This window comes from Pseudophryne corroboree, chromosome 2 (assembly GCF_028390025.1).
Source record: "Pseudophryne corroboree isolate aPseCor3 chromosome 2, aPseCor3.hap2, whole genome shotgun sequence".
Lineage (NCBI taxonomy): Eukaryota > Metazoa > Chordata > Amphibia > Anura > Myobatrachidae > Pseudophryne > Pseudophryne corroboree.
The window spans coordinates 47,275,834-47,298,588 of NC_086445.1; the positions used below are offsets into that span (position 1 = coordinate 47,275,834).

The 22,755-nt window shown below is 44.1% G+C and overlaps 1 protein-coding gene across 1 annotated transcript in view; it reads left to right on the forward strand.

Moving 5' to 3' along the window:
- Positions 1-22,755, forward strand: part of LOC134997163 (antizyme inhibitor 2-like) — a 154,155-nt gene that overhangs the window by 104,586 nt on the left and 26,814 nt on the right. Inside the window, exons 5-7 of the mRNA XM_063951254.1 lie at positions 3,874-4,046; positions 5,076-5,210; positions 19,293-19,458. Coding sequence (XP_063807324.1) covers positions 3,874-4,046; positions 5,076-5,210; positions 19,293-19,458 — 474 coding nt within the window. The remainder of the gene's footprint in view (positions 1-3,873; positions 4,047-5,075; positions 5,211-19,292; positions 19,459-22,755) is intronic.

The following is a 22,755-nucleotide window of genomic DNA, read 5'->3' on the forward strand; positions in this document are numbered from 1 at the left end:
TTATGTGTGGAATTATTTCTAACCAAATCTGGACAACAATTGTCAAGCCATCTGTATCTTTTGTAAAACCATAGTAAGTAGAGGTAGGGACCTTAACCATCTAGGAACTTCCTTCCTGCTACATCACTTGCAGCGTATTCATAAAAAGTTTTTACAAATTTCAGAAAGTTTGGCTAAAAACATAACAAACAGTCCAGCATCACCTAGCTCCCTTCTCTCTGTTAGATCCAAGCACGTGCAATCTCCACGAACAACCCCTTCATCGTCAATATTCTCAGTCAAACTCATAATCAGAAGTTGTCCTGTATCCAGTTTCATAAGCATGACTGACCTTTCTGCTTCTGCCAGTGGATCTTCATCCCCAAAGGGGACCAAGAATACTACTTGTAGTAGTTTAACAAAACAATTGACTGATAAACAATCCTTTGCAAGGGGGATCAAGTATGACAGCAGCCACCCAGTTGCACAGCAGATTATTGATGCCATAACAGCTATGCTGGTATTAGATGTGGGTCCAGTATCTGCCATTATTGCAGTGGATTTTAGGCAGTTCAATGAGGTTTTGTGTCCTTGCTACCAAATCTAGATTCCACTTCACTAAAAAAGCAATTCCCAGTCTGTACAAGGACATTAAAAAAAAGCATTATTACTGTCCTCTGAAATGCTTTTGTACCCACAGTCCACTTAACTACAGATATGTGGACAAGTGGAACAGGCCAAATTAAAGATTACAGATGTGTCCACTTACACCAGTTGGTTTACCATGCATAGCACGGCTAAGCTTTGAGTGGTGAGTGGATGAATTTAAAAAATGTTGTTTGCCATAATAGAATATTACAGTAGCATATTAAATTAGCTAATTAAGAAAAATCACAAAGCATGGCTAAATCTCTGAAACTATAGCATGCCAAACCATGCTATACATGGCAGGATATACTGTAGGAAAGGTTTATGTGAACACATTTGACTGTGACAGCCAGTGGGTAGGTGTATTGCAGCATCTAACAAATGCCAGCTCATTCAGGGGCAGGCTACTCTGTGTATCACCGGTTTCACTAAGAGCACAGCGCTGAGAACTCTTAGAAATATTCAGTGAAATAATTGCAAAATGCCTTTCCCTGCTTGGACTCTCTTCGGGATTTGTGACTTCTGACAATGCCACCAATATTATGAGATCATTACAGCTGGGGGAATTCCAGCACATCCCATGTTTTGCTCACACAATTTTGTTAGTTGTGCAATTTTTTTTTAAAAATGACGAACGTGCAGGAGGTGCTCTCTGTGGCCCGAAATATTTTAAGACATTTTCGCTATTACGCAAATGCATGAAGAAGATTGCAACACTTACAAGAACTGTTGAACTTGAGGTAGTAACAAGGATGAATTCAACCCTTTTTATGCTTCAGTGGATGGAGGAAGAGTATAACGTCATCCTAGGCTACACAACGACCTATGACATTGGGAAAGCAGATGGAATGCACGTTAGTCAATCACAGTGGAGAATACTTTCTGTGTTGTGTAAGGTTCTCAAACCCTTTGAAGTTGCCACATGTGAAGTTAGTTCATCCAGCTTTCCAGCTTGAGTCAGGTAATTCCCTTATTAAACTCTTGGAAAAGCAGCAGGAGAAACTTAAGGAGGAGCTGAAATGATGCGATTCTGCTAAGCATGTCAAACTTGTACATCAAATCCTTCATTTGCTTCACCAGGAGCTTCGCCATCAATCTCTTGAAATGAGATCACTATATTTTGGCAGCCATACTTGATCCTAGGTTTAAGTCGTAAGTTGTGTCTTACTTTCCAATGGACACAAATCTGAAGAGATGCAAAGAGCCTTTGGTGAGCAAATTGTCAGCTCAAGCAGAAAGTAACACAGTAACATCTCCTTCAGTTTCTAAGGCAACTGCGGCTGCCAGGGAAAACTCAATTTTCCTAAGAGACCCACTGGTGGTGATGCAGGTCAGTCAGCAAAAACTTTTGACATCTGGTCAAGACTGAAGAAACTGCCTACAATTAGTGACATGTCTGACATAACTGCATCTGATACGGTCACCATTCAAAGAATGGTTGATAAATATTTTAGTGATACAGTATCATCCAAATAGGCATGTCAGACAGTCCGTAACGCTACTGGCAGGAAAAAAAAGCAATTTGGAGTCAGAAAGAGTTTTCAGCACAGCCGGGAACCTTGTTAGCGATCGGCGTAGGAGGTTACTTCTCCAAAATGTGGAAAAGATGATGTTCATTAAAATGAAATACAAATAGGCTGCTTATTCACTTGGCAGAACAAGTGGTTATTTATTTATAGATGTAGAGTATTACACACAGGCATAGTAGTTTCACAATTAGCATTTGACACACACTGGCAGTGTGTCACGCATGCGTGACCTCAGATCACACATGTGCAGAAGCCAGCTACAGGGGTGGTACGTATCACTGTTACTCAAGTAGCAGTTGTTATGAACCACAGGTAGTGGTTCATTCCTATTTTATGTTTATAGTTCTCTTGCAGGCCAGGATTTCCTTTTGCTCTGGTTTAGAAGATTATTGTTTACTGTCAGTGGTGAGTCTGTGTAATTGCAGCCTGTTTCCATGTGGTTGGTCTCACCTGTCTGCTAATTGCATCTTGTCAATTTGGAGTCATGCAACAGGGCAGCTGCACGACATAATTAATTAGGCCTCTCTGTTATATGCTGGCTCAGTGCAATTCACAGATGCTGGTGATATTTCTAGGTTTCCAATCTTCCCGAGTGCTTGAGTTCTAAGCTAGTCTCTGCCAGTTCCTGAGCTCCAGTCTAGCAGTGTCTGTATAGCTGCTTCCTGAGTGTCGGTTCCTGTGTCGATTCCAGTGTCTGATCCCGTGTCCTGCCGTGAAGCGTTCCTGTCCAGAAGTCCTGTGGCTTTGCCTGTGCCTGGTCGAGTTTCTGGCTTCTTGGTGTCCACCGGTCTGTCGTTTGGGATTCTGCCTGTCCTCCAGTTCTGAGAGTCTGTGTCGGCAGCATTGGGGGTTCCTGTCCGTTTGCCAGTATTTGTACCGGTTCCGTGAGTAGCGCCTTTGCCGCGTCCGTCGGCCTAGGCCGCTGTATTCCTTGGTTGTATCTGTCACTGGTGTTTTGCAGAGGGTTCTGCTTATGCTGTCACCGCCGGTACACAAAAGTATTGTGTCGGCGTGTGCACAGCATTTCCTTTGTTGTTCTTTTCCTTTGGCGGCATGCCACGCATACTTTTAGTTTTAGGTTAGCCAGTAGCCCCTGGCCTTGTTGTTTCAGTTAGAGGGCCCCTTGTTATTATCCTGTCTCAGTTCACTCTTTGTCTCTCCTTAAGACCTGAGGGGGCATCGGAGTTGGGCAGACTTTATCCGCCCTTCAAACGCGGCTGCCATGGGCCCAAGAAACCACAGTCTCGCAAGAGTGAATTGACAGCACGGGTAAAACAACGGAGGTAGGGTGCCAGGGGCTATTCCCATTCCGTTTCCCTTTTCCCAGCATTCCGTCCTGGTGCTCTGGACTCACTTCATAACATCTCCCTTGTTCTGAGCACCAGGAACCTAACAGCAGTATTACTGATCGCAGGGATAGCTGCTTTTCGTAGCAGCTGTCCCTACACCAGAGCAATGCTGAATTGCTCCAGTGAGAAGTATCTCCCGCTACATCTCGCGTTGAGTTGGATAATTAGTCATTGGGGACCCCAGTGATTAATAGGCTTTAAGACTTGCACATAATGTGGTTCGTGTAGAGTTGGACATCCCAAATGCAAAAGAAAATGTGTCTTTATAGAGATAAATTCTACCTGAGCCCCAATATGCTGCTATCGTACTTCCAAATGACAGTACAAGAAATGTAAGTCGATCACAAGGCCTTTTATTTTGTCCTCAGACTGAGATAAAGATGATACTAGGGATGGGAGTACCTGCCACTGATATTGTCTATGCAAATCCCTGCAAACAGCCGTCTCACATCCGATATGCAGCCAAGCATGGAGTCAACAGGATGACGTTTGACTGTGAGAGTGAACTGGAGAAAATCTCAGAGAATCACCCAGACACAGAGTAAGTGGAGGACAGTCTAGATTATTACTGTATATGTATCATTCTCCCTCAAGATTCTAACACATTCATATCTGCCTTGATTAATGTACCTTCCTTCCACCCCAAATAGCAAAACGTCCCCCTCTCCAGCATGTGTGCACTTTTCTGTCAATTTTTACTATACAGTGTTGGCAATTGCTTAGGAATCCCAGTTTCTGACTTCCATCCATTAGTAAAATTGTTCCTCTTTTATCATATTACTAACTGCACTCCCTTCCTAAATCCAACAGACCCATGGAACCACCAATTATTTGGCAGTGGAAGTACATTATGACTTGCCTAGGAACAAAGCTACCGTACAGTATTTCTTAAAGCAATGCTTTACATAAACCATATTTCAGTAGATCTTTGTCTGCATTCGTAATCTGTAAATTTAGGCACATGACGTGTCAAGCAGAGATGCTAACCAAAGCAGTATTTAATATAATGTTCAGGATTATTATTAGAATGACATGGCTTCCTTCCTCTTCAGTCTAAGGGATTCTATTTACTAAGCCTTGGATGGAGATAAAGTGGACAGAGATAAAGTACCAGCCAATCAGCTCCTAACTGTCATGTCACAGGCTGGGTTTGAAAAATGACAGTTAGGAGCCAATTGGCTGGTACTTTATCTCCGTCCACTTTATCTCCATACAAGGCTTAATAAATAGACTATTAACTGCCCAGACATCAATTCTCCATCTCCATTCAGGTGCTACCACCCTTGCCCACTTCCTTTCTACTGTTGATATTCCCGGTTGGGTCTACCAGTCACAACATGATATTGAAAAGGTGAACCAAAAACTGCATGAAGATGCATCTCAAGCATCTATAAGGAGGAATAGACAGATCTGAATAAAGTATTTTAACATCCTTGTATTAGAAAGAAGATTGGTCTTGACATAGACGATAAAGAGAACGTCTACATTAAATATTACCAAACAGTTTATGTGGCGTCTTACATTTTCTTACCAGAAGTCTATTCAAATTTTTATTGCCCCTTCTGTGCAGGATGATCCTTCGTATCTGCACTGATGATAAGGGATCGATAGCCTGTCTCAGCAAGAAGTTTGGTGCCCCCTTAGAGATATGTGAGCACCTCCTGAAGATCGCCAAGAGCCTAAATGTGTTGGTCACTGGAGTCAGGTGAGATTTCCCAGATATCATGTGCGCCATTGTTCTGGTTGTGGAGAGGACATTGATGGAGGATAAGCTGTTGATGCAATAAGAAGAGCAAGACAAAGTTTGTTGCTAAGAGACTGATTTAGAGATATTGACGTAGATGTAGAGATAATGATGTAGAGATAACTGATGTAGAGATAATGATGTTAGTCCTGGATTCTTCCATTATGTAAGTACTCTGAATAATGTTACTTGCCGTGTTGAAGGGTATGGACAATTATCTGACCAACCTAATCAGGAGAATCAGAGAAAAACTGGAACGAAAACCAATGAATCCAGCTGCTATTCTATAACAAACTCTAAATACTGTATAGTATTAAATTAATGTAGCAAGCAGCTGGCTTTTAAAGAGATTTGGGGGCTAATTTATCATTAATTGCATATTCAGTGCAGTCTGGGCACGATTTTAGCACCCAGGATTGCATTGCAATTTGCAATTTTACTGGGCCAATGTATCTTAGTGCACCCACAGGGACACGGGCTGTGATGTCCCTACGATGTGCTCAGTGTGCTGTCAGGGATGCTGTTCGTGCACGGTACTGCTGACCGCACATGACCAGTGGCCATTTTTGGCAGAAGGCTCTGGGAGAATCCTCTGATGGGTCCACATTTATCTTGTCTTTTAATAGGATTAACTGAGATTGGCCAGTCGGACTTAATCCCCTGCTGTAATGACTTAATCCCCTGCTGTATTGTTCTCTGTATTGTATTGCAGCTGAGAACAATAGATGAAGGGTTTATGCTAATATTCCATGTGGTGCCTAGGCGCAGAAAACTAGTCAAGATAACCGTGGACCCATCTGTATGCCTACGATATGTAGCCCAGAGACTACAATGGGCTACCGCCATCTTCAGATGGCAGTAGCTTTGGGGGTCAATCTATAGAATGTAGGGATATCTCCCAACCGAACCTCTTCACTCTTCAAAAGATCTAAACCTCTCATCCACACTCATTATTCACTCCCATTCCTGATTCCAAATTTTGGAAGCACACACATAGAGATGTGTCCTCTTCCATCTTGCCTGCTGTCATGCCTTCCAGCATAGTATTGTTTAACCTATTTTATTGCTGTATTAAACAGTAACTTGTGTAATCAACCCCCTCTAGTGGTCAGTACAGAAATGGCTGAAAGTTGATGCATTTGACCCTCCTAACTTGTTGTAGCTAGTCTAGCAGTGCATTCTGGTAGCTGGGAGCAGCCTTTTACATTTCTCAAATGGACTTAGACAGACATACTTTACATGGGTCCAACCTGGTATAGCATTTGATTGTGAGTTTCTGTCCTTAACTGTGCCATTATAGACCTGCTTAATCCGTCATGCATGATAGCTGTATTGGTTGCACTGTAGTCTATTCTTGCACATGGAATGTTACGTTTGCATACTCCATGTTATGTACTGTATATGTTTGCCTTCACAAGCATATTGTAATTGCATCTTATTGTTTTCATTTACAGTTTTATCACATCAAACAACATATCATATCGTATTGTATATCACATCATCTCATCTCTTATCGCATACATTCGTGATTCCTTTACTAAATAATAAATACCGTTCTTCAGACATCGCATCTGAGCGGGATTATTGGAAAGTAAAGGTGGTTATACTGTAGGCTTCGGATTCGTCAAAGCGGCTTAGTGAGAGGCTGAACAGTAAAACATTGAGGCTATCAGCGAGTTGGACACATGGACACTGTCTTCATCAATAAAACATCACCCACCTGCATATGGCAATACAACAGTCCTTGCACAGTCAAACAGCTTAACAACTGTTCCAAGACCTTGACATCCCAGAGACCTGCTACACTGTCAGCACAGTTACTTGCACACGGCAATACAGCAGTCTCTACACAGTCAAGCATTTACAGCCCATCATAGTGTCTCAGAAGATGAATCTTCATATAAAACAAGGTCCCAAGTCTCTGGTTCCTCAAAATCAGCATCTGTCAGTAATGCAACCATCTTTGCATGCGCAAAAGCTGAAGCCGCTAAAGTACAGGTCAACTCTGCAAAAAATGCAGTTGAAAATGGAGAAATTTCATTTGGAAGCAGAGAAAGAAATAGAAAAGGCATGTCTGGAGGCAGAGAAAGAAATATAAAAGGCACGTCTGGAGGCAAGGAAAGATATGGAGAGAAAAAGCTTAGATGCAAGTACTGTAGTAAGAAACTTGCTGCTGGGAAGGAAGCTGCAGCTGCCATGGCTGAAGTAGAGTTCTTGGAGTCTGCACAACTCCTCAACATAAAGGGAACCATTAATGTACTTGATGCAGAACTTGGATCACAGAATTCAATGCAATGCACATCAGAATATGTACGCAAAATCTATAGAAATGGCAGTAACCCTCCATCAGTACAAGGTATGAAATCAAATTCCAAACACACTATTCGGCGCCACCACAAGTCAGCTACAAACTGCAAACTTAAAAGCAAGAGAAATCTAGACACAGTGAACCAATGAGGGACAACACTCCCCCATACCAGGTGTCTGAATATGCAAACTCAAAAGTGTTACGATACAAGCCAACAGGAACCAGACAATCCTAGCAGGTATGACAACACACCATTTGCCCACCATGTTAATGCACCAACAAAATCCCCTAGAGCCAATCAAGACACATTAGCACCAACAGCATCTCCTAGAACCAATCAAGATACGTTAGCACCAACAACATCTCCTAGAGCCAATCAAGATGCATTACACTTTGCTAAGTTTCTTGCTCACCGTGAGATGGTCACAGAAGGAATTTCAAAGTTCAATGATCACCCTGAGAGTTTCATAGCCTGGCAATCCTCTTTCCAAAATGCAATCAGAAGATATAGACCTCTTCATTAAATGGCTTGAGAATGAATCCGCCAAGCATGCTAGAAGGATAAGAGTCATCAATATTAACCACCCCGAAAATGGCTTTAAAATGATTTGGGATAGACTTAATGAGTGATTTTATGAGAGATAATAGAAAGTGCACTGTTCAAAAGAATTGATGATTTCCCTAGGTTGCCTAACAAGGGCTATCCCAGACTTAGAGAATTAAGTGATTTACTAATGGAGCTTCACATAGCCAAATGTGAGGAAGACTTTCTAGGACTTTACTTCCTTGACAAGGCCAGAGGTCTCAACCCTATAGTGCAAAAGCTGCCTTATAATCTACAGGAACAATGGATTATCTGTGGCTCCAAATACTAATGCTCTGTTTTCGTGGACTTTGTACATCAGCAAGCTGAGACCAGGAATGATCCTAGTTTTACCTTTACCCTAACAGGTGCTACCTAACCTCTGCAAAACATCAGTTGCATTTCACAAGACTAATGTGCATTATTCAGATTCTTCCCACAGGTTTACCAACTCTGCTTTCCAAGAGACCAGAGATAAAGATTCTGCCAAGCTGTGTCCTCTGCATCACAAACCACATCCTCTCCTGAAATGCAAAGCCTTTAGAGAGAAGTCCCTGGAGAACTACAAGGCCTTCTTAAGAGTAAATGGTATCTGCTGATTTTCTACATCTCACCCCACCAAAGACTGTAAGGTTAGTGCTAACTGCGCAGAATCTCACAGCACAGATCACAACACAGCTATACACCCTGTGCCTCCCCCGTGGACTTTTCAATACAGTTATGATGACACCGAGTATGGCGAGGAGCACAATGCAGAGCAAAAAGACACTACTGCAGTCACACCAGAAATAACTTCACAATGTACTGAAGTCCGCAAAGATGCCATTAGAAACAGATCTTGCTCCAAAATCTGTTTAGTCAGAATCTACCCCAAAGACCAGCCAGATTAAGCTGTCAAAATGTATGCAATCCTAGACGACCGAAGTAACAAGTCAGATCAATCTTCTTTGAGACCTTTAATATCAAAGGCCCCAGCACTCCTTACTCCTTAAAGACCTGTGCAGGTAGTTTTGAGACATCAGGAAGGAGAGCTACTGGCTCTTAAGTCAAGTCCATAGATGGAAAGACATGCCTTCTCTTACCAGCTATCACTGGTACAGTGAGATCCCAGAATATAGGTCTGAAATTCCCATCTCAAATGCAGCTATTCATCATGGACTTCTAAAATGTATAGCGCATCCTGATACCAAAACTGGACTCACAAGCCCAGATAACTTTACTCATCGGGAGAGATATCCTACAAGTTCACAAAGCCAGTCAGATTAATGGTTCGCCCAGTGCACCTTATGCTCTAGGATGGGTCATAATAGGAGAAGTATGTCTTGGAGATGTGCACAAACCAGCTTTTGTCAACAGCATGCTTATTTGTATTTTAGGAAATGGACACCCTTCTCTTTTTCAGTCATGCCACAATTACTTCCCTATAAAAGAATGACCACACTGTACTGCCATAGATTCTCCTAGTGACAACCTCGTATCTGACAACTACCAGATCATCTTCCAAAGAACAAAAAAGGATGACCAGGTGGCAATGTCCATAGGTGACAAACTATTCTTGGAAATAATGGAAGAAGGACTAGTCAAATATGATGCCAACAGCTGGGTTGCACCTCTACCCTTTAGAACACCCAGGCGATGCTTACCTAACAACAGATAACATGTACAAGTCGTATTTGATTCCAATGCAAAGTTTGAAGGCATCTCCTTAAATAATGTGTTCCTGACAGAACCAGACCATAACAAAAAGTCCTCAGAGTACGCCTATGTTTCCGAAAAGACTCTATTGCCTTCACAGCTGACATTTGACAAATGTTTCATTGTTTTCTTGTGAGAAAAAAAGACAGGAATTTCCTAGGATTCTTTTGGTTCAGAGACAATGACGCCTCAAAAGATATTGTAGAGTACCGCATGAGGGTACACATCTTTGGTAACAGACTTTCCCCCACAGTCGCCATCTACTGACTCTGACGTTCAGCTCAGGAGGGTGAGCTAGAGTATGGTTCTGATGTTAGACAACTTGTAGAAAAATATTTCTTTGTGGATAACTGTTTAAAATCTACGCCAACAGATGAGACAGCAATCAGTCTCTTCAAGAGAGCTCAGGAAATGCTTGCATATTCTAATCCCAGGCTTCACAAGATAACCTCCAACAGCAAAGGAGTGATGGAAGCCTTCCCTTTTCAATATCATACCACTGACTTAAGTGATTTGGATTTGGGAACTGATTCACCACCAGCCCAATGTAGCCTTGGACTTTTATGAGACTTGAAATCTGTCTCCTTCACCTTCCAAGTAAACAGTGAAGAAAAGTCCTTCACTCGCATAGGTGTCTTGTCAGATATGGTATGTGTTACTGGCTGTCAGTATACCAACAGCGGCATCCCATCTGTCGGTATCCCAGCAGCGAGTCCCCTTGCGGGCTACACTCGCCACAGGTTATTTTCCCACTCGGTTGGTGTCATTGACCCACCAACCTAGTGCGAATACCCGGTGGAGGTCGGGATTTTGTTCGGTGGTATTTTACGGACTGTCAGGATTCCATTGTTGGTCTCCTGAATGCCAGGATCCAGACAGCCGGTATTTTAACTGCATCCTGTCTTGTCTGCTATAAACAGCTTGTATGACCTGACCAGATCTGTTTGTCATCCAACTGGGACACCCACTGCCTCTACAGAAAAGGTAATTGTTGGAAGAGTGGAAAAGGTCTTTGTCCACCTTAGCCAACCTTTATATTACACGTCCATATGCTCCTGTGCCTTCTACAGAAGTACGAAACCAGAGACTGTGTGTATTCTCTGATGCTTCAGTCCAAGCCTTTGCTGCCGTTGCATATCTTAATACCATAGACAATAAAGGTGAATGTCATATTGGATTTGTCATGGGCAAAGCGAAGCTAGTACCACTTCCAGAGCACACAGTGCCCAGACTAGAACTTTGTGCTGCAGTACTAGCCGTAGAACTAGTTGAGCTAGTTGCCTATTAAACTCTCAGCAACAGAATTCTACACAAACAGTATTGTTATAGTACATTTGCATTGAGACTAGAGGATTCCATGTTTATGTCAGCAATCGTGTGCAATGGTCAGAAGATACACAAAACCAAAACAGTGGCACTATGTATTTACTGCTCATAATCCTGCAGACAATGCTACAAGAGCCATCTCAGCCAGTCTCCTCAATGACACTACATGGTTCAGAGGACCTGAATTCCTGTACAAGGCAGATCGGAACAATCGGAAAGTGCACATTTGAGTTGGTAGATGCAGACTCACATGTTGTAACACCACCACAAGTAATTACAATCCATACCATGATTTCAGACTGTCAACTTGAACCTTACGGATTCCAGAGATTTCCAACTTGGAAGTCACTTGTTAGAGCCATTACCTACCTAACCCACTTACAGTAGCTCATTCATTTAAATGCACTACAGCCACAAATGTCAATAAATTTATAGTTGGTATCACTGTCAAAATACTTACACAGCAGAAGAAATGAAACAATCTAAGAACCTCATTATCCGTGTTGTTCAGCACCAAACCTAGGCTAGAGAAATTCACATTACCACTGGAAATCTTAGTCCTAGTGACAGAATCTTGAAAAAGCTAGACACATTTCTTGACTAGAAAGATCTATTGAGAGTAGGTCACCTTCAAGAAGCAAATTTAGGATCAAATGAGAAAAATCCTTTAGTCATTCCTGGATGTCATCACATTACTTTTTTAATTGTGCAACACTATCACAATGAAGTCAAACACTGGTGATGATTGTTTACTGAAAGAGCTCTACGGTCAGCTGGGTTCTGGATTATTGGAGTGAAAAGGTGTGTAAGCAACACAATCTTCAAATGCATCATTTGCCACAGACTTTGTGGTACTTCTTACGGCCTATACACACTGGGCCATTTTGAGCTCAAAGTAGCTCACTCTTGGCATTTTGAGCTCAAACTCGGCCAGTGTGTATGGGCGGGCGATGAGAGGTGAGCGCTGATGCGCGCTCCCGCATCATTACTGGCCGCCGTCCATTGGCTTGTTTTACAAGCAGAGTGAACCACTTTCCAGAGTCTCCTACTGTGGAAAGTTCTTCACCCTCATGAACATCATTGGGCCAGGGTGAAAATCGGTCAGTGTGTATGCACTGAGCGATTTTCCGCCCAGCGATGTTCACATCATCGCTGTGCATACACGCTGGGCAAAAACACCCAGTGTGTATGCACCTTTAAACTCATAAGATAGCTAATCTTCCAGCAGACAGGCTTAGTACAGACCCTCCTTGTTCTAACATTGGTCTTGACGTATTTGGTCCCTGGACTGTCATCATCCAACATGCAAGAGGAGTGAATGCAAACAGCAAGTGTTGGGCAGTTGTATTCACCTGTATGAGTATCAGAGCTATTCACATTGAGGTTATAGAACCAATGGACACTTCAAGCTTCATCAATGCCCTTAGATGCTTCATTGCCATCCATGGACCTGTAAATCACATCAGCTCTGACAGAGGCACCAACTCCATTGGAGCAGCCAAGTAATCAACAAATTCACTCAAACATTGACACAAAAGGAGTGGAGAAATACCTTAGTGAAAAATGTTGTACGTGGACTTTCAACCCTCCTCATTCTTCTCATATGGGAGGAGCCTGGGAAAGGATGATCGGCATAATATGCAGAATCATTGATTCTATCTTTCTGCAAGTAGGAACTGCAATACTTATGAGAGTTTAACTATCTTCATGGCTGAAGTCTCAGATATTGTCATTGCCACACCCTCAACTTCAGTTCTAATGACCCAGATGATCCACTTCTGCTTACTCCAGCCTTACTCAAAAGACCAGGACTATCTATGCTCCTTCTGGAGAATTCAACACCAAAGACTTATTCAAACGTCAGTGGTGACAAGTTCAAAGCCTTGCATATACCTATTAGGACAGGTGGAAAATACAGTATATCTCTACCTTGCAGCCAAGGAGCAAGTGGCAAGTTGCCAAATCCAACCTAAAACCAGGTGACATTGTGCTCATCAGAGATCGCCAGTCAAAACGCAATGAGTGGCCTTTAAGTCTTGTAACCAAAACATTCCCCAGCAAGGGTGGGAAAGTCCGTAAGGTTTAAGTCAAGATTTTGAAGCAAACTAAGTGGTTCCTTAGACCAGTATCTGAACTGTTCTTACTGTTACCTTCTTAGAGTTTAATATATGGTATCAGTGATACCAGAGTGAGAGTGTCATGCCTTCCATCTGTTACATGTGCTGTCTGCAGCTCTGTTCTGTCTAATTGCTGTAGCAGCACACCTGTTGGGGAATGCTTTGTTACCTGATTCCAGTCTGTTTCTTGTGAAAGTCAGGAGTCTGGTGGAGGTGCAGCAGCACAGCTGCAGAGAGTTGGTAATTAGGGGAGGCTGGCTGTGCTGTGACTCTCATTGGCTCTTGTCTCCTATATATGTGTTGTCTGTCCCTCATTCCTTGCTGGTCATAGAATTTGGTTGCCGCGGAAACCTTTGTCCATCTGTGCCAAGTCCCAGTCCTGGTGCTTCCATTCTTTCTGATTTACAGCTCTGCAGAATCTTTTTGTGTCCCTGCAATCTATCCATCGTTTATGTCCCTGTTTCATGCGCTGTTTGTGGGAGTTCAGTGTGTGGTTCTTGCTTCTTGTGAGAGACTGCCAGGTCTGTGTGCTCTCATGTTAAAGAATCTTTTCCAGACCCAGTCCTGTCAGGATCCTGTCTGCCTTAGCATCAGGTGCAGTTTGTATTCTTCCACACAATACTTATTTCTTTATCTTGTCTATATCTTTGGTCTTTCTGCTTGCTATTCATTATCATTCTATTTGCATACAGCTGCTTCTCGCATAAACACCACAGTTGCCTCTATTACCACAGTTCCATTCCACTACAGTCTCTCTCTCTGGCCTCTTTAACCATGTACATAGTCACAGCCATATTAGTCTGTCCTCAGTCCAATTCCTGGTCTTAGTCTTTCTCTGTCTGTCCTTGTCTAATTATCTTCTACAGTAGTATTGCACCTCTGTGTTGCCAGGAGTAACATCCACTGGCCTGGAGCATTCTGTGGTGTTCGTATGTCTGTTCTGCTTTCCCTGTCTGAACTCTATGTTCATGCACTTCTGTTGTTGCCAGTAGCTACCACTGCTTGTTCAGAGCATTCCTTGTTATGTATGTACCAGCTGATTTATGTTCCTTGCCTGTCTCTTTCATTAGATTACCCTGTCTGTTAGTCGGTTATTGCCATCTCTCCAGACTACTTCCTCGTTGCTATTACCATTGGTGCACCACTCCTTCTGTGTCTCTCAATACCCTATTACCATACCTTGTTATTAATTCATTATTTTCTTGTCTTGTTCTTGTCTTTTGGTATTCTTGGTCTTGTCCATATTGTTTTTCCTACCGGCATTGATTCAGGTCACTCGAGGGTTGAGCTTATATTATCGCCAGTGGCGTAAGTCCTGGTGGGCATCCCAGTACCGGTAGACACATGGGAAAAGTGGCTCTTATAGGCAAGAAGACCTGCTGAGTGCGTTCTATGAGTCTCAACCTCGGGTATACAGGGGTCACTGCCAGAAGATCATCAGAGTTCTCAGTTACATTCATAACACCATCATAGTTTTGTTTAAACCTATTTTATTTCTGTGTTAACAGTCCTTTGTGTAATCAACCCCCTCTAGTGGTCAGAACAGAAATAGCTCAAAGTTGATGCATTTGACCCTCCAAGTTAGCTAGTCTAGCAATGCATTCTGGACCAAAGGATCTTTGAGCAGCAAATTCCATTTCTCAAATGGACTTAGACAGACATACTTTACATGGGTCCAACCTGGTACAACATTCGATGGTGAGTTTCTGTCTTCAACTGTGCCATTATAGACCTGCTTAATCCGTCATGCATGATAGCTATATTGATTGCACTGTAGTCTATTCTTGCACATATAATGTTATGTTTGCATACTCCATGTTATATACTGTATATGTTAGACTTGCCTTATTTTTCACATGCATATTGTAATTGCATTGTTTTCATTTACAGTTTTACCTCATCACATCATATTGCATTATCACATCAAACAACATGTCATATCGTATTGCATATCACATTATCTCATCACTTATCGCATACATTTGTGATTCCTTTACTAAATAATAAATACCATTCTTCAGACACATTTGAGCGGGATTATTGAAAGGTTATACTGTAGGCTTCGAATTTGCCAAAGCAGCTTAGTGAGAGTCTGAACACCCACAATACAGGTTGGTTTTTGCAGGGCCGAAACTAGGATTTTCGGCACCCGGGGCAAGGCTGCAATTTGGCACACACACACACACACACACACACACACACACACACACACACACACACACACACACACACACACACACACACCCCCACCTCAACACACACGTACACACAGACACACTATCACACTAAATTACCATATATTTAGAATAAAATGGTTACTAATAGACCATATTGCCCCCCAGTGTGCCTCAAATGCCCTAAGCATCTGTCATATGGCACACAGCAGTGTGTTCCCCACATGTCCCGTTTGCCCCAGATGTGCTGAACTTCTGTCACATGGCCTCCCCAACAGCATCTTCCCCATACATTGCACAACGTCGCTGCACTGCATCATTACACTACATCACTACACTACATTCCCCTGTACACTGCACTACATCACTAAACATCCGCCTATACGCCACACTGCGCTACATCACTACACTACATACCCCTATACACTGCACTACATTACTACACTATAACCCCCTATACACTGCACTACATTACTACACTATAACCCCCTATACGCTGCACTACATTACTACACTATAACCCCCTATACGCTGCACTACATTACTACACTATAACCCCCTATACGCTGCACTACATTACTACACTATAACCCCCTATACGCTGCACTACATTACTACACTATAACCCCCTATACGCTGCACTACATTACTACACTACATGTTCCTCTGCACTGCACTACATACCCTATATACTACACTACATAACTACACTACAGCGCCCATTCCCCACAATAACATCAGAACATCTTACCTTGAGTAAGATGTGTCTTTCATTCTTAGCAACTCTGTGCTACTATGGAGCTCCAGTTAGATTTAAACTAGGGCAGCATGGAGTGGGCTCGGTGGATGAAGGGGGGCAGGCCACCTGGTTCACAACAGCAGCAGCAGCACACGGGTGGCTGGTCCTGGAGCAGGGACCAGCCACTATAAACAAAGGGTCACTTGCAGAGGAGGTAGGGCGCAGCAGAGATTGCATGCACACACTGACTCTGCTGGCCGCCTCCTCTCCTCTGGCTGAGCCGCCTGCTAGTGACGTCAGCATGCTGCTGAGAGCTGGGACATCGCCGCGTGCTAGGACCGGTGAGTGACATCCGCGGCTGTGAGAGGCAGACTCGGGAGGCGCGGCTTCACTACTGCTCCAAGGAGAAGCCAGCGTCTGTGTCACAGCTCCACTACGGGTCCGCCTCTCACAGCCGTGAGCTCCAAGTTTTATATACTGCTGCTGCTTCTGCCGGGTCTGCCACCTGTTCTCTTGGTCTCTCTGCGCCCCCCAGAATTCTGTGCCCAGGTCACGTGCCGCCCTAGCCCCCCCTAGTTACGGCCCTGGTTTTTGCAGTGTAAATGATTGCTACTTTTTTTAAAAAATTGGGAGAACTCGCACAAAGTCTCACACGTCCTGCTTCTCACAGGCTTTTACATTCTCCGCCATAGACTTTTATTCCCACATACTACATGTACAGTAAATGGTAATTAAATTAAATAGTACTAGTGTACAGTATATACACACATATAGCGGGAAAATATGGGGGGAATTGGACTTTTAAACATATTAAGAGGAGCTAACATGCTAAAGTTTTTAGTACCAACAGGAAAAAGAAAAATGCAGGTGCACACTCTAAGCACTTAGAATACTAATAGGTAAAATAATTTTGAGAAACTCTTACAATTAACATGGAGTATATGTGACGTTCATAGCACTCTTGGGTAGAAATGTGGACCCATCCACTCCATCCATGTGAACTTCATCAATGCAGGAACCAGTACTGCTTAGCCTGCAGTCACCCATCCCACCCACTCTCCAGTGTGGAATGGAGCCTGATTACAATAAATTGATTCTTATACTGTATGCAATGGAAAAAAAACAAGATCCGCGATTTCCAGGAAAATTATGTCTTGCCTCGTTTTGAGAAACAAAGTGGGAGGGAGGAATGTTTGACTTGGTTTGAGAATTTATCTTGGCAGGAAGACGCGAGCCGAGATTCGGAAAACCCAAGTTCAGATTTCACCTACCAAACGTGCAGATCCCCAATAAACAGTACCTTTTAGTACCCAATCGTGATATTGAGCTATAGTATTTGTTTCATTAATTTGACATTTAAACACTTGTTCACATGTAAATACAGATGAAGCCCTCCTCATCTATCCCTTTAATAGGATTTAGTGAGCCAGGGCAGTCGGACTTAATCCCCTGCTGTATTGTTCTCTCTGTATTGTATTGCAGCTGAGAATAATAGATGAAAGACTTATGCTAATAAGCCTTGGTGCACCTAGGTGCAGCAGAGAGGCTAGATGAGCGGGACTCCATCTGTACTTCTTCATATTCCAGGGAGTCTCCAGAAATGGTAACATAACAAATGGGGGTCAAAGGCATGTATCACAGTCACAGGTAGAGCAATCAGTGGCCTCCCTGGTGTATCTGCCCATCCCCCAAACTCTTGTGTCATCTAGCCAATGGTAGTATGGGGGCGGGTGGATACAGGAGGAAAGCCAATGTGACCACGCCTCTAATTACCACTGGTGATGGTACCATTTATGCAGACTCCTGGGAATATGAGAAAGCAATAACAGATACAGTTAGGGGCTGAAGGTTAACCTGCTCCCCTCTGCTAGTTTTGGACTGAGCTGCAGTCCTCCAGATTCAACCACCACTGGTTATGTATTGTACATTTCGCCGTGTCATATGTCTGGGAGACTTCGTAGCAATTTTTGAAATACAGTATATCCAATAAAATGTGTTTTTAGTAACTGCACTTAATAATTTTGTTGCCTGAGAGTGCCCTTATTCTCAGTATTCTCTATTGTGCTCATTATGGTTCAGTAGCTATGTCCTGTATTGTGGCTTATTGCAGTGATACAGAATGCACTTACTGCACTATTATCAGTCTGGAGATCATCTTGGAGCCACAGCAAAAACCTCACTTTTCTGCTACTCTCCGTCACTGTTGGGGTACCAGCAATACATAGCCAAGTTCATAGAGAATTGACCCAGGGGGCTCCAGCAATTGCTTTTCAGCTATGCAGGTCTTCCATTGCGGGGTGTTGCTAAGCACATCCTTGGAGGTCATTGCCAAGAAGATGTAGACTTAGTCTGCGGTTCCCAATTTTGATAAACTGAGTGAAGCAAATACAGTACATTCTACGGCAAAATCGCCAGCAAAAAGGCCTCTGCTGCATAAATAGAACCCAATGACCATAAGGTTGACCAGTAAGTACTCTATAAGGAAAGAAATGTTTTCAGATACAATGACCGTGCTCAGTAAGTGTTCCTGCATTTCACCCTTATTCCAGCCGTCCCTGGTTAGACTGCCATCATCCTAATTTCCTGTGTTCTGTGATCTGCTGACCTGACTCTTACTGGTGACCTCTGGCTTCTTCTGTCTACACTTATTCTTGGCACACCCGGCTGTAGATTGTGTTTGGGAATTCTGGAATCCTGAATTTCCCTTAGTTCCTGTCTATCTTGTATTCTGAGCCCACTGGGTCTCTAACTACACTGCAGCTTCCGCTGTCCGCTTCATTACAGCCGCCACAGCACTCTGCTCCTCAAACCTGCAACCAGCATTCTCAGTTCCATGTACGTTAGCCTCTCCAGGTCACCTGTCCTGCCTGGCTGCCACTGGGATCCACCTTCTACTACCTAAATAATGAAAGCACCGTATTGGGGTCCTGTCCCGTTTGTGTTGTGACACAAGATGCAGAAGTTTAAATGTGCAGTAACAGGCGCGTAATGTGCAACACGGCAACTGGTCAGCAATGATCAGACTGTTCTGTGCCATTTAGGCAATAAGAGGATGTCCTCTCTCACGTCACCTATACTGTACATCCATCTTCTTTCCTCAGCTTCCATATTGGTTCTGGCTCCAGTAACCCCCAGACTTTTCACCAGGCTATTGCAGATGCCAGACGTCTGTTTGACATTGGAAACAAACTGGGGCACCAGATGAGAGTCTTGGATATTGGAGGCGGGTTTCCTGGCCACCCGGATTTCCGACCAAGATTTGAGGAGGTGAGATTAGAAGAGATTCTAATAAACGTAAACTGACAGATAAGAGATGGGAACAAATAAGGCTTTATCCTTTGACACTTACAGTATCTTTTGTTTTTAATGGTGCCCCTATTTAACTAATTTGTGCGTTTATTTTATTGAGAGTTACTTATATAGCACCAGCATATTACATTGCGCTTTACAATTGAGAATACACAGTAATAAAACAAGACTGGGTAAAAACAGACAGAGGCAAAAGGCAGGCCCGCTATCAGGTGGGTGCTGTGGGCATAGCTGTCCTGGGCTCAGCTTCTCTAACAGAGAGGGGAGGGTCCACGCCGATCATGCCGCTGTCTGTCCCCGGCCGCCCACAGGCTCTATTGAAAATGTCTCTCTCAAGATGGCCGCCAACTTGGAGGAGACAGTTATTAAAGATACTAGAGCGGTTGATCAGTCTGCTGCGGTGGCAGGGGGAATCCTCTGACAATGAGAGGAACCCCTGACAACGAGCAGAACCCATGACAATGAGCAGAACCCCTGACAATGAGCAGAACCCCTGACAATGAGCAGAACCCCTGACAATGAGCAGGTACTGCATATTATGGTGACAAGAGCATTAATGTGGGGGCATAATATGTTGTCAGGGCATTACTGTGCGGGGCATAATATTTTTTTAAATATATGTATTATATATATATATATATATATATATATATACACATCCAGCTATGAACGGCACTCCGAGACAGCAATATAAAGAAAATTGTATTCCAAAAGTCAAGTCTTGCTGTATTTTTGTCCTGACGACGGGGCTCTGTGCCCCGAAACGTTGACTTGACTTTTGGAATACAATTTTCTTTATATTGCTGTCTCTGAGTACCGTTCATTGCTGGATGTGTATGTATTACTGGTCCTGGCACCTGAGCATCTGTAACTACGCTGCTGGAGTGCCGGCTGCTGCTGTATCTATATATATATATATATATATATATATATATATATATATATATATATATACAGGGGCGAATTGGGAACAAAAAGTGGCCCTTGAAAAATTTGTACTAGTGGCCCCACATGGGCAGCACCAGAGGTGTGCGGTCTAGCCATGGCAGCAACAAACCCCCTCCCCCCCCCCCCCCCCCCCAGACTTTCCAGATAATGGGCATGGCTAACATCAAGAGGGAAGTTGAAAGGAAATCAAATCAAATATTATGAGCACATTATATGATACACCTTTAGAATTTAGGAAACTATGGCCCTCATTCCGAGTTGTTCGCTCGCAAGCGGATTTTAGCAGATTTGCTCATGCTAAGCCGCCGCCTACTGGGAGTGAATCTTAGCATCTTAAAATTGCGAACGATGTATTCGCAATATTGCGATTACACACCTCATAGCAGTTTCTGAGTAGCTTCAGACTTACTCGGCATCTGCGATCAGTTCAGTGCTTGTCGTTCCTGGTTTGACGTCACAAACACACCCAGCGTTCGCCCAGACACTCCTCCGTTTCTCCGGCCACTCCTGCGTTTTTTCCCACACGCCCATAAAACGCCGTGTTTCCGCCCAGTAACACCCATTTCCTGTCAATCACATTACGATCTCCAGAACGATGAAAAAGCCGTGAGTAAAATTCCTAACTACATAGCAAATTTACTTGGCGCAGTCGCAGTGTGAACATTGCGCATGCGCATTAAGCGGAAAATCGCTGCGATGCGAAAATTTTTACCGAGCGAACAACTCGGAATGAGGGCCAATATAATTCTTTAGAAAGAGATATTTTCTTGCTTATTACACCAACCGTATCCCAATCACTATTCACTCAATCTTATATGTCAGCCAAGCAGGCAGACAGAGCATACACTAGATCATCTGCAATCACAGGCTAAGTGGCAAAGTCATTTTCATATATGCAAATTATTTAGCATCTTATTCATTATGTCTATAAATAGGACCACATGTCCTCAAACAAAACAGGCCCCACAGGTGCGTCGGCCCACCGGGAAACTTCCCTGTAAGCCCTATGGCCAATCCGCCTCTGTATATATATATATATATATATATATATCTCCTATATAATAGCCCAGATCTGTGACTTTGTGATTCATTTGCTAACGCTGGGCGGAGTCACAACAGTGGGCGGAGTTAGTCAAATGAGTCACAGATCTGGCCAAATCTACAGGAGACTAGGAGCAGAAGCAGATAGTATGGGCATGGCACAGGCAGTGGTGCACACCTCCCAGCTTTCTGCAGGAGCTTTCTTCAGACAGAAGGAGGGACACACACTCGGCGAAAAGGGGGCGTGGCTTCACGGGAGGGCCCCGTTTTCGTCAATGAGGGGGCATGCCCAGCGCTCTGTGAGCTGCTGGCATGCCCCCAGGGGCTGATTATGAGTCTGGGGGGCCAGGGCACTTGAGACAGGGGAGCCCTATCTCATTGCTGTGCCTGCTATGGGGATGGGGGCGTGGTCTAATTGCGGCCCGTGAGGCCACGCCCCCTTACGCAAATTCAGGTTTTTTTTTTTTGTTTTGTTTTGTTTTTTGAATTTTGGCCCCTCAGCTAGGGGTAAATCCAGAGGAGGTGGTCGCTCCCACCTACACACCCGCACAGGCAGAAGAAAGCAGGGAGACTGCTGCCTCCCTGCAACACCACAGACCTGCCAACACGCAGCAGCGTGTGCTGACAGTAGCACAATGCTGCCGTTGTTGCTGGCAGGACGGGGGGGGGGGGGGGCTTCTGAGCTGGGACAGAGCTACTCGAGCCGGGGGGGGGGGGGGGGGGGCTAAAACTGTGGGGCCAACGGTACGTACCCCCTGCCCCCCCCCCCCTTAATCCGGCTCTGCTGCTGGAACCCCCCCTTAATCCATACCCCCTGATGCCCCCTCTGTCTCCACTATTCACCGCTGCTCTGATAAGCAGAACAGCGAGTACAGGAGCTTTCCAACTGACCCCCCCCATTACCGCGGGACACTGCGACCCGCGGGTGGGACAGCGGGACAGACCCCAAAAAATGGGACTGTCCCGCGAAAATCGGGACATTTGGGAGGTATGGGGGTGTGTGAGGGGGTATGCCGTACAGACAGACGGGCACCGGCTCACTGTGTGCTTGACCCCCCCCCTCTCTGGCGCGGAGGAGCGTCACTTTCTGGCACACTCCACGCTTCTTAGCTGCAGTTTTGTGGTGCACCTGCCGCTGTGCAGGTTCCGTACTGCCTCTGTTATCTCCAGCCCCGGCAACCCCACCGCTAGCTGCAGCGCTGCCACCCGCAGTGAGGTGCGCCCAGCTCCTTCACACACTTTAGCCGGCGGGTAACGCTGCAGAAG